The sequence below is a fragment of the Mytilus edulis genome, chromosome 4 (genome assembly GCF_963676685.1).
Source record: "Mytilus edulis chromosome 4, xbMytEdul2.2, whole genome shotgun sequence".
In the NCBI taxonomy this organism is placed as follows: domain Eukaryota; kingdom Metazoa; phylum Mollusca; class Bivalvia; order Mytilida; family Mytilidae; genus Mytilus; species Mytilus edulis.
In genome coordinates, this window is record NC_092347.1 from 908,424 (window position 1) to 920,911 (window position 12,488).

At 32.2% G+C, this 12,488-nt stretch overlaps 1 protein-coding gene across 5 annotated transcripts in view; it reads left to right on the forward strand.

Moving 5' to 3' along the window:
- LOC139518715 (N-alpha-acetyltransferase 35, NatC auxiliary subunit-like) overlaps positions 1–12,488 on the forward strand; it is a 129,436-nt gene that overhangs the window by 57,064 nt on the left and 59,884 nt on the right. For 2 of the 5 annotated variants that reach the window (XM_071310199.1, XM_071310195.1), the window contains exons 2-5: positions 8,600–8,722; positions 9,435–9,549; positions 10,034–10,108; positions 11,047–11,214. In XM_071310199.1, coding sequence (XP_071166300.1) covers positions 8,613–8,722; positions 9,435–9,549; positions 10,034–10,108; positions 11,047–11,214 — 468 coding nt within the window. In that variant the 5' untranslated portion in view covers positions 8,600–8,612. Of the gene's footprint in view, positions 1–5,104; positions 5,396–5,805; positions 6,127–8,510; positions 8,723–9,434; positions 9,550–10,033; positions 10,109–11,046; positions 11,215–12,488 lie in introns of those variants that run through there. The other 3 variants (XM_071310194.1, XM_071310197.1, XM_071310198.1) reach the window with 3 other exon arrangements.

Consider the following 12,488-nt stretch of genomic DNA (forward strand, 5'->3'; position numbering starts at 1 on the left):
TGTTTGAGGCGGCGGCGGATTTGCAAATGAGTGTTTTGCAAATTAAAAGTGTCCAGTGTTTTTTTTAAATTCGTCTTTGCTGTCCAGTACTGAGGTTTCTTACTCCGTTTTTTTTAATACACAGCAGCGCCATGGTCGCATAATACACCTGTCACGTTTTCAAAGTTCATTTCTCTTATGCATGGTTGTTTGATAATGTTTGATAAATTACAAGACAAATAAATAAGCTCATTTTTCTTATTTGTTATAAGCACAAATTAATAATTTTGGCGCTATATTTACCCGAGATAACCAGCTGAAACCAAATATGAAATTGTTATATAATATGCGATATACTCGATTAACTTATGTTTTCTCTTCTTTTTTTTCTTTAGGTGTTAATGTACTAAGAAAGACATTTAAACTAGATTCTGAATACTGATGCATGACTCTCCCATGCATGCATACCTGTCACAGTTTATAGGTAGCAATGACTTGCATGTAATACGGTCGGTTGTTTTAAATTGTTTAATATTTAGAAAAAAACTTAGATTTCAATAATTGTACAACATGTTTTGCTACCATAATCTAAATCTATAGAGATGCACATACATGTCAATTCAATCGATAAAATGTCTTATTTGTAATTAGGAGACCTTGAGACTGAATAGTGAACAAGTCGGCCAAGAAACAGACCAAACATGTTTAATGATGTGGAAGCCGGGCATGACGTATTTTCCTCGCTCTGTAAATCTTACTGCAGATGATACAACATGGTTCTTATTGATAATCATATTTAACAATGCAAAAATGAATTTATACTTAATCGGTCTGCCAAAACATTATTCAAACATAGCAAACTAATTTATATGCAAAATTTGCAGTTGTTCGCGTCTAGGTTTTTTTTTAAATGATAACTAAAGCGCTATCAAGGTTGATATTTTAGACTTTAAAACATGTTAATGAAGTCTTTACACTAAATCCAATGGATGTTAAAAGTGTACTGATTGATATTTCGTAATGTTACACCACTGCCCTATGTTAGGAGTAGAGTTGATGCATGTTCGAAATCATGAGCCTGTAACTCAGTGGTTGTTATGTGTTGTTGTGTGTTGTTGTGTGTCATTTTTATTCATTATTTTGCACTTTAGTCAGGCCGCTAGTTTTCTTGTTTGACATATTTGACCTTTGTCAAGAACTCGAACCCTTGTTTACGAATGATTTCCTTGTACCGATGATAACATTTTACAAATGTTTTGACTAGTTTGCTATTTCGAAAACCCTAATGTAACGATTTTTCAGAAATACATAGATTTATATCGTTAAAATCAAATACGTTGCTTTATACCGTGACGGGCGAATTGAACAAGTTGGGATATATATATAAACAAACGGGACGTCACCATCTAAACATGAATTATTAACAATAGGAAAGTAGAAGGGCACCAAGTTTTCATTGTTAGTATTATCTTTATTTAAAGTTAGTTCAGCAGGATACATCTCTTTTATGTACACGGTGTATCGTAGTAGTCTCAGACATAATGAAGTTGTGTCTTAATTCCAGCCTATTTATTTCGAGTTAAGATTAAACATATTGTATCTGAATAAACGCAAATTGGATGAGACATAAATCAAACTGATCACTTATGAAGTTTTTTTCCATAGAACATATTTAACATTACAATACCACATAAGATAATATTGACGGAATGGAAACGGGGAATGTGACGAAGAGACAAAGCGTTTTAAAATACTGAGTTCCAATTTCTCTTTGAAATAGGGGTCCTTCTTCACGGTAACAATGAGCATTGAGACAACTCTCAACAAGAGACCAAATGCCACAAAAATTCACAAGTATAAGTCACCGTACAGCCATCTACAATGAGAAAAGCCCATACGTATAGTCAGCTTAAAGGCCCTGAAATGACCCTAGGGTCGTGGTTTTTCGAGTGATTTGATCGGGCTTTTTCGAGTGTGACCACTTTTTTCGAGTGAATATGAACAAAAATGTAAACAAACAGACTTCATCTCTAACAAAACGTGATATAGACGCTTGTGTTTAATATACAAAGTTATATTATGTATAATAGTATTTGATATAGAAAGATTTTACTAACCCGACATTATTTTTCGTTAAAAAAAGTTAAAATAAGCCTTGAAATGCTTTAATTCCAAAATACAGAATTAAGCCATTTTTATACACATAACACTGATAATGTTGAAGGAAATGCATACAAGGAATCTATATATCCTAAGAAATACAGACACTTTACAAAAATTCTTTTTCTTGCATTGAAAACGACATTTTGAGACTAAATTCATTTATTTATGTTCTGGGTTTTTTCGAGAGCAGTCCGGGCTTTTTCGAGTGTGTCCATTTTTTTTCGAGTGATTATACAAATTGCCTATAGTTTAAAATGCTTTTTGTCAGTGTATTTATGATTAAAAATAATAAACAAAGTTTCAAGTTAAGTACTTTTCCAAGCATGAAGCAATGCATTTGTAACATTGATAATGGTGTTCTAACACTTCCATGTTATAAACATTCGTTCATTTGTATATATTTTGCTGTTAGTCATATTTTATAACTTTCATGTACAGTACATATTCTTGATGTCAACAATATAATGTACGCATACATAATTTGGATTGAGACGTACATACAGATGTTTGTATTCCTGATGAGCTATTCGTTTCATTGTTTATTATGTATAAAATCTAATTCAAATGTTTTTGTGTATTGGAATAAAAATCGAGCGAATTAATTGTGTCTGTGTTTTATTTTTTTTATTTTTCATTCATTTTTTTTTTATGTTGGGGTGGGGGTCAGGCCTCCATTAGCAGAATGTGTTTTATTACATAGAATGTTGATTCGTCTTTGCTGTCCAGTACTGGGGTTTCTTACTCCGTTTTTTTTTTTAATAAACAGCTGCGCCATGGTCGCATGATACACCTGTCACTTTTTCAAAGTTCATTTCTCTTATGCATGGTTGTGTTTTATTATCTATTTCTTGCATGGATAGAAAGTTCTCGTATCATCACTACACAGAGTGTGATATGAAAATACGAAATCTGCGTTAATTTGATCTGCTGGTGTCACACCTCCAATTACTCCCTCCTATGTAGATAGAACCTATGTAAAAGTAGCTCTACTCTGACATAAAATAGGGATTTAGATGTCCTTGCTTACTTAAACTAACCAACAAATTTTCAAAAATCAAACTGTTGGTGAAATAGAAATATATTTAGACCATTTTGAGCCAAAATTTACTTGTCTATAAGTATGATTGCGCTCCACGGTATACTAATTGAAGATTTCGAGAAAACCAAGGGTTATTTTAGGAGTACCTCTTTTCGAAGGTCAGTTTTTTTCTCAGAAGGCTTTAAGGGTATTGGCATGTAGAAAGATGATACATGTACATGGTGTCTAGGAAGTTAAACTTAGGGTAAGATATTCAGAAAGCTGTGAAAATTGCAAAATTTGGTAGAACAGATAGGGAATTTTAATTGGTGGTCTGACACCTTATACATCATCACAAGACGATATTACGGCATTTCCACTGGCTATTCGTCAGGTCATTGATGACCTTCAAAGGTTACGACGATGTGCAAATTGCTAGAACAACGATTCTCGGAATTTTTAGTTTTTATTTACGCTATGAGAGTGTTAACCGTATTAAAGGCTCTATTGAAATTAAATAACTCGAGTTGATAAAAAGCGATCTATCCTCACTCGTTATGACGCCTATAAATAATTTCTCAATTTCAAAAACTTAACTTTTACAACACAGGCGCTTGATAGTGGGTCTTCCAATGGATAGAAACAAGTGCCTGTGTTTTACAATAATCGTCTCGTCTGAAACTACTTGACCAAGTTCATTATAGATAGAGATAACTATAAACAGCAAGAATGTTTAGTAAAATCAGATCTACAAACAAGTCACCATCACCAAAACAGATAATTTTGCCATGAATTCTATTCTTGTCTTTAATGTTGAAGAGTGCCCCTTGTTTGACATGCACTGCAGCAAATAGACTAAGGTGAGTGGCACAGGCTCTTAAGAAACTTTATAATGTTTAATAAAATCCCATAACTCGGAAACGTAAAATCAATAATTTCTAAAAAAAAAACTGAAAGGGATGATAACTCAATAGACAATTCACCAAAGTTTCATGTAAATTGTCACAACGTTTTTGAGTTTTTGTCCGACATGCTGACGATGGACGAATGGACAACGGGGTACCATAATACGTCCCGTATAAAAATTCCATGATTCACCACGAAATTTTTATTTACTTCGACAACAAAAGTACAAAAGTGGAAAGGGATTAATATAAGATGCAATAACTTGTTTCCCAATCAACTATCAATAACTATGTTTAAACTAACAAAAGCACCATGAAATGAAGTTAAAAAGAATATGAGTCTCCTGCACTTTTTTTCTAAATACCTTTTATAAAGGATCTAATAATTTCTAATTTAATACTGGAAAGTTGTGGTACGGAACGATTTCCGAACAGAAAACTTGCATTAAATTAAAAAAGGTTAGTTTTGATCAATGTAGCATTATGTTTTTGAGAATAAATAATATTTTCATTCATTAAATTACAGGCATAAACTAGAGGTGAATACTGACATTTTTGTGCTTTGCAAAGAATATTACCATAAACGATTGGAGGTAAAATACCTGAACGTATAAGATGTCTGCATGTTGAGTTATATTTACGAACTATTTCCTTATACCGATGATAAAATTTAGTAAATGTTTTGACTAGTTTGTGATATCGAAAACCCTGGTGTAATATTTTTTCAGTAGAACAGGGATGTCCTGCTTTCCATTGTATAAAGCACCCTATATTTTTAGATTTTAGTTGTGTACAGTAAATCTTATAATGAAATATTGCCATGATAAGGCCTAAATATTTTTACCTTTTAATTGCGTAAATTATTTATCAGTCGGCTTAAATATTTTAGTTTTTATCCGTGTCCAGTAAATCTAAATTTTTAAAGTTATCAAGTTGTGGAAAACTTTTAGTGCATAGCCACTATATAAGTTTTAATTAACTTCCGTCTGGATTATACCGTTGAGGAGGTGTTCCATTATTGGAAGGATATACATATAGAAGAAGAAGAAGAAGATACGGATTCCCTGTATCTGTCCGAGATTGTATCAACTTTTACATAATCAACATGTCGACTATCGACGAGAAAAACAATTTTGATTCACCTAATTTAAATGAAGATAATTCTTGCAATGAGTAAGCAATAAACGCAAATAACACGCACGACTAATGGTTTATCATGGAAATGCTCATCTGTCCTATATAGAGCTCAAACCATAAAATGAAAAGAATAACAGGAATTCCTAAACCGGCTAAAATTTCATCATAACAAATGGACAAAAATGTCTGTAATGTATGTAAACTCAAAAACTACTCTGAGTACATACCAACCTGTGCATTTGGAAATATCAAAAAGTGGATATTTGCCCACCCAAAATAGATGCGCTGCTTCGTCGCTTCTGGTGCCGACTGACGGCCTTGGAATTATATAAATCGGGCATCAATCTGTGAAAACTGTTAAAATATGGAAAAATAAAAGTTGGCAGGTAGGTGAAACTTACATAAATTAAAAGATAAATGAAAAATGAACAGATTGATGCCCGATTTATATAATTCCAAGGCCGTCAGTCGGCACCAGAAGCGACGAAGCAGCGCATCTATTTTGGGTGGGCAAATATCCACTTTTGATATGGGACGAGCTCTGACGTCTCACGGACCCAGCTTGTCTGGCAAAACAGCCGTTGGATGTCAGAGTAATCTCGGACTAGTTACACACAAACCTAATCCCATTTCAGAATTTCTGTATAGAGATTTTCCGATAATCAACCCCCACAGAATCCCTTATCAAGGTAATTTATTCTTATTATTTTGATATCATTTTCTTCACTACCTTATTATGACTCAATGACCTTTCTCTTACTTAAGAGATGTATGCTGACTGTATTACTGAATCCTGAATCTTTTGTTTACTGACCTCCCACTTTTATTGAAGGAGACCAGAATGTAAATTTTTTATTTTTTTATTTTCAGGAAAAAACACTACATGTCTTCATGTCTTGTGACTATATACATGATATATATACAGTACGGGTAGGGACTTATTTTTATGGATGTCTTAATCCGTCTAGATGTCAGACTGGTCGGACAGTTGTCCCAGTGTAATAAACACCTGCTGTGCAATATCCAAGTGGAAGGTCGTAAATCAATCTGTACCAGCTTGATTAGAATTAAATTTTACCTGTACAGATATATAAGTATTTATGGGGGATAGATCAATGTAAAATATTGTTTTGTATTCAAAGAGAAAGAATAAAAATTAAAATTAAATATAAGAATAAAAATTAAAATTAAATATAATTTTTTTTTTTTTATAATTTGAAAATGAAATAAAGACGATTTTTAACAATATATTGTGTTGCCAATTATTTCAATAGTTTTGTGCCAATACACACCTGTCAATCATTTCTCGCAAGTGAAACATTTTGGTCAGACAGATCACTCGTGCTTTCTATTTTGACATATTTCCCGTTAATCTCTTTGAAAGTCAAACAATTGGTTTCCTTTAATACAATATTTATAACGCCGACATCATATTTCGATTCCTATTTTTTTTAATTTTATTTAAAATTGTTGACACTCGAGATAATATGCCTTTCTATTTTCATGTCTGATGGAAATGGCCGGTGTTATAAATATATTTTACAAGTTGTATCAAATCGATACACGAAAATCAAAGTTTAACCTTATATAGTTTATTGAATAAATGCACATTTATACCCCAATGGGGTTGAAGGCTTGTCGTACTAGTCATGATCAGCTGTCTTTACTTTTTCGTCGTACTTCTAGTCATTCTAAAGCTCGCGCACTCAGTATGATTTTTTAGATCGATGTTGTATTATTTCCGAAGTTTAAAGGAGGTCTCCAAATAGATTATTTAAATGGGAATCCGGGAAATAACTAATAAAAATAAAACAAAAAATAGTTAAAGAAGACTAAATCGTGTTTTGATTATACATGTATGTAAATCGATTAAATTTCTATTCTGGTAAATCGATCAAGAGCCTCAAAACTAAAGCACAATACTGTCAATCATTCCACATCAAATTTAATCATGAATGAATTTTCCCACGGTCAGTAAGGTCACCTGTGTTTACTGTTACGACATTTCCCGCCATATAAAAATCTCGTGCAGTGGACAAAATCGATCTTTAAAGTATCTTTTATTAGCATTCAATATTATTGTGAGTGGAATCAAGTTTAACTTAAAGTTCAACCACCTGCACATGCTGTTGATCACTAATATGTGTATGATGGAATTGTCTTTTCACGGCAATTTTTTCTTTTAGATTGCTATAAAAAATATAACATACAAGTTTCCTCACAAGTTTCCTTTTTTACATGGATTGTGCGTAAATTATATTATGCAACTAAGTTCGGGATTTCGGGATTAACCCTTCGGGAACTGGGAATTTTTTTTCTCGCGATGTCGGGATTTAAATTTATTTAAATTCGGGACCTTCCGACTTCGTGTTTTTAAGCCCGGGATTTCGAGATCCGGACCCCTTTTACCCCCTACCCCCAAATGCAGATCAATTATATTAATTTAGCATAATGAACAAACACGGAAATCTTAAAATAAACTTATGGCCGGGAAGAATCAATATTTTCTTCTAGTGTTATTATTTGCGTTCTATTTTAGTTATACATCTCCAACTTTCGGACAATATTTGTTTACAGTAAAAAGTAAAAACTACAAAGAATCATCAAGCTACTAATAATATACAAGTATTGCTCACTGTAATTATTTTTATCTCGGAACTGACACAACACAGAGTGAGACTGAATATTAAATAAAAATTATAGAAATATTTTGCATGTGACCGGCGGGTCCGCGTCAAACTAAAACGTATGCAGCAGCACTTGAGACAGCATTCTGCTAATCAATGGATTTACGTGGAAAATAAATCGGCAAAATAAAAATAACCGTAAGCTTCAAGAAATAGAATACATGTAAAAATATATATATTTAAAAAATTTATGCAAACAAATAAAAAAAAGATACATAAAAAAAACAAAAACGAAAAGGAACATAAAATAAAAATTATTTTTAGGAACAAAGAAAATAAATAACAGTTGAAATATCAAAACCATAATTAACAAAAATAGGCTATTTTTATTAAACAAAGTTTTCTCCAGTACTTCACCTGTAAAAATATTTTATGTCAAATACGATGTGCAACTAATATATAATCAATAAAGTGACTGAGAGGACAGGTTAAAATTACAGGTAACCTGATTCTGAAATCAGTGAACCGTAATTCTAGCAACACGGATTAAGATGAAAGGACCATTCACACCTGGATCTGTTGATTAATGACCATACTACCTACCATAAAAATGTCCGATTATTCATATCCGACTAGACGGATTAAGACATCCATAAAAATAAGTCCCTACCCGTACTGTAGCTACACTACAAAAGACAACAGACCTTTTACTTACATGACATATCACATGTTTTATTTGCATGTATAAACATTAACTTTTATACTTTAAGAAATAAACAAGAAATGACAATACAACCAGATAATAAAGCAGTTTACCATTGGAGAGATGTCACTTCAGAATTTATTGAAGCAGCAGGAGAACTAGAATTAGGAGAATTGTTACACGATGCCTCGTAAGTAACATTTATCCATTATGTATACATGTGTATTTTTAGACTTGTTTTGTAGCTTTAGTGTTATTTTTTTAACTTAAATTCTTTTTATTTTCACCAAGGTATCTTCTTTTCTGGCTTTTCTTGTAAAGTTAAAATAAGCTTGAAACTTCTTCTCAATAACTGGCAAACTGGCAGCCCTGTTGGTATATGTACTGACCACCAAAAAGTTTGGTAGGGAGCCAGTTTTGAATAGTGGTGGTCTAGATCTTGATGTCTAACTAAAAATGTGTGATTGTTTTATTCTTGTTTAGGCCCTCAGGTATAAGGTATATTGATCGCAGTGTATATCAATATCCTCATGACCACCATGCTAAATATGGTTTCAAGAACTCTGAAAAGAATAGCTTTTAAAATCAATTTGAGTTTATGTTATATAAATATTTATCCTGCTTTGTACTAGACCTACAACACTGTACAATGTACACGCTGAGCTGAGCAAATAACAATTTTAAAGTCTGATTTGAACCTGCTGAAGTTTAAACCCAGAACCTCCTGCACTCTAGTCAAACATGTTACCATCGGACCATGAGGCAGTTGGCTAAATATGAATAAAGGTTAAGTTGAAAGTATTGAAGTCTGTTTCTACATTGTACAGACATTATACTGTTGCATACATGACTTGTATTGAAGTGACAATATAAAGTATTTTCGTACCATTTAATTATTATAGGTTTGGACTTTTTGAGGCAATGTCTGCCATAGAAATGATGGACCCCAAGATGGACGCTGGGATGATGTGTAATCAAATTCAAAGAAAAGTTCTTAACTTTGAACAAGCTGTCAGTGTGAGTATGTTAAATAATATTAAGCAAGACTGTCAGAAAGATTTTTGTTGGTTGATTGCTGGTTGCTTAACATAAATCAGCATATAATCAGCATATATTTTGTATATTTAAGACAGGAACAAGTTATGGAGTCAAATAGAAGCTGTTACAAAATTTTAAAATGCTAAAAGAATGCATATGACACTTCTTAATACAGGGTTTCTAAGCAATCTAAGGCTGAATTAATGTCTAGTCATTTACAGACTGACTAGGCATAACTGCTATAATTTCATAAATTATAAATCTGTTTTTCCTGATTCTACATGTACATTGTACATGCTAAATATTAGGTTTCTTATTTTAATACTGTTGGATATCAGTTAACAAACGATTCCATATAATACTGTGACAAAAAAGGGGAAATCAGCTGCCTTGGAAATCCCAAATCTTAGTCAGATAGTTTCCACTAGCAGCAGTTAAACTATTATGTATGTGATTATTTCAGGCTGACACATGTAAGATAAAGGAGTTATCCATTCCACAACTGATAGGAATAATTGATGCTTCAATGGCATGCTTGGTAAGTTATATTGATATATAATGTACAGATAACAGAACAAAGTTGTGTAAACAATTTAGGAGTATGGTTACATACAAAGTTAAAACATCACACATCAAGCCTTAAACAAACAAAGTCATTGAACATTGAGGTGATGGTGATTTACTATAATATCCATAGTAAAACTAATATAAAGAAGATGGAACAACATTTTTTTTATTGTACGATGGAAGAAGTCTGAAGTAAAACTGAGATTTGTAACAGAAATATATACAAAAATTACTGTAAACCAACTAAATTGTCAAGTGATTTATTTTCGCTAGTAGAAAAATAACATGAATATAAACCATGACGAATATGTAAAAATTTTTTTATCCTTATTTATCTGCATGAAGTAAAATTTACAATCAAGAAATTAAATAGCCAGGAAATGGGTTTGAAATGAATAAATTAAAAAATAATTCTTTCATGCCATGCTCTATGCTCATAATATAATATACCCATGTTAAAATGAGCATAGAGCATGGCATGATCAAATTATTTCGATTCTAATAGGAATATTTTGAACTTTTGTACCTCGAAGTAGACCTATAGTAGAAGCTCGAAATGTCACCATTTTGATTTGATGAACCAAAAACGTTATAGAAAATCAACAGCTTATCAATAAAAAAGAATAAAAACATTTAATTTCCTAGCGAGCAACAACAACAAAAATGTCCATTTTGATCTTTGGCGTTGTTTAAAATTCATCTGATGTTTTAATTTCAATTGTGACGTCAATCACGTTTGTATCCAAAGCTAAAGAAGAACGTCATATTAGAATGTGAAATAAAGTATCCGCTAAAACAAGTTAGGTTTACAGTATACCATCTAAAGTTTGACTTTTACAAAGTTTCATGAGAATATGATGTTTTATATAAAAAACTATTTGTATGAACTTAAGCTGTTTAATTTTTCAGGTAACCTGGTTAGAAGGTCATTCATTAGCTCAAACTGTGTTTACAAATCTTTATTTACATGACCCTTACATCATTGAAGACAGATGTTTAAAGGCATTTAGTATAGGCATGCTGAAGATTATAGACCATATCAGAGATCGTGTCAACAGAGCTAGTGTGTTTGAAGAGGTAACATTGATACAAGCTATAACTTATCTTTCTCATTATGTTAAAGTCATAAGAAACGAGTGACCAGTGAAAAATAATGTTTTTCCAATTCTTGAACCAATGCATACAAACATCATAAACTTAGTCTTCTGTGCACGAATTTATCATTTTTTTCGTGTAAATTTCGTATAATCTTTATTTTTTTTTCTCGGTCAGTGTTGTTGTGAAAATATGGCAGGTACATGTAATTAAAGTTCGTGTTTTGAAGCCGAAGTTTAACGATTGTCACCTGTTTGTCAACAATCGACAAAAAATCAACAAAAAAGCATGGAATTGAGCACGTGTTTAACATGTAAATTTAGATAATAGTTTATTTTAAGGACATCCATGCGTATTGTGATCACCGGATTTTTACGAGATGGGTCACACTGAGGTCACTTTGCATACGGAAAATATGTCGGGGAAATTGCTTCCTGGAAGGAAGCAATTAAAATAGAGTAAACTTTTTCTAAATATGAATAAATTAAAGAATTTTTTTCAGAAAAAAGTATATGTACATAAGTTTTACAATAAAAACTATCCATTGAGTTATAAAAAAATGTATGCATTATTTTTTTTGATTTGAGGTTTCTTATGACTTTAAAGTCACTTTAAACTTGCTAAATCTCAAATCCAAAAATTAAACAAATTACAACATTTCTTGATTTTTAACCGGATTTTTGTAACAAAAATGTCGGTTATTGATTTGGGGATGTACGGCGGGCGGCCGGGCTGTCGGGCGGGCGGCAATCAAATGTTGTCCGTGCATTAACTCATGAACCGTTCAACCAAAGCTTTTAAAATTTTAATATGTAATTACTGACAACTATACGAAGGTCAAGTTCAATAATGGCGATTTTGACTTTTACCGTTCAGGAGTTATGGTTCTTAAAAGATTGAAAAATGAAGTTTCCAGTCGTGTCCGTGCATTTACGCATGAACTGTTCTACCAAAGCTTCCCAAATTTTAATATGTTGTTACTGATGACAGAATGGAGGTCACGTTCAATAATGCCGATTTTGACTTTTACCGTTCAGGAGTTATGGTTCTTGAAAGATTAAAAAATAGAGTTTCCAGTCGTGTCCGTGCATTTTTGCATGAACTGTTCTACCAAAGCTTCCGAAATTTTAATATGCTGTTACTGATGACAAAATGGAGGTCAAGTTCAATAACGACAATTTTTTACTTTTAACGTTCAGGAGTAATGGTTCTTGAAAGATTGAAAAATGGTGTTTCCCGTCGTGTCCGTGCATTTT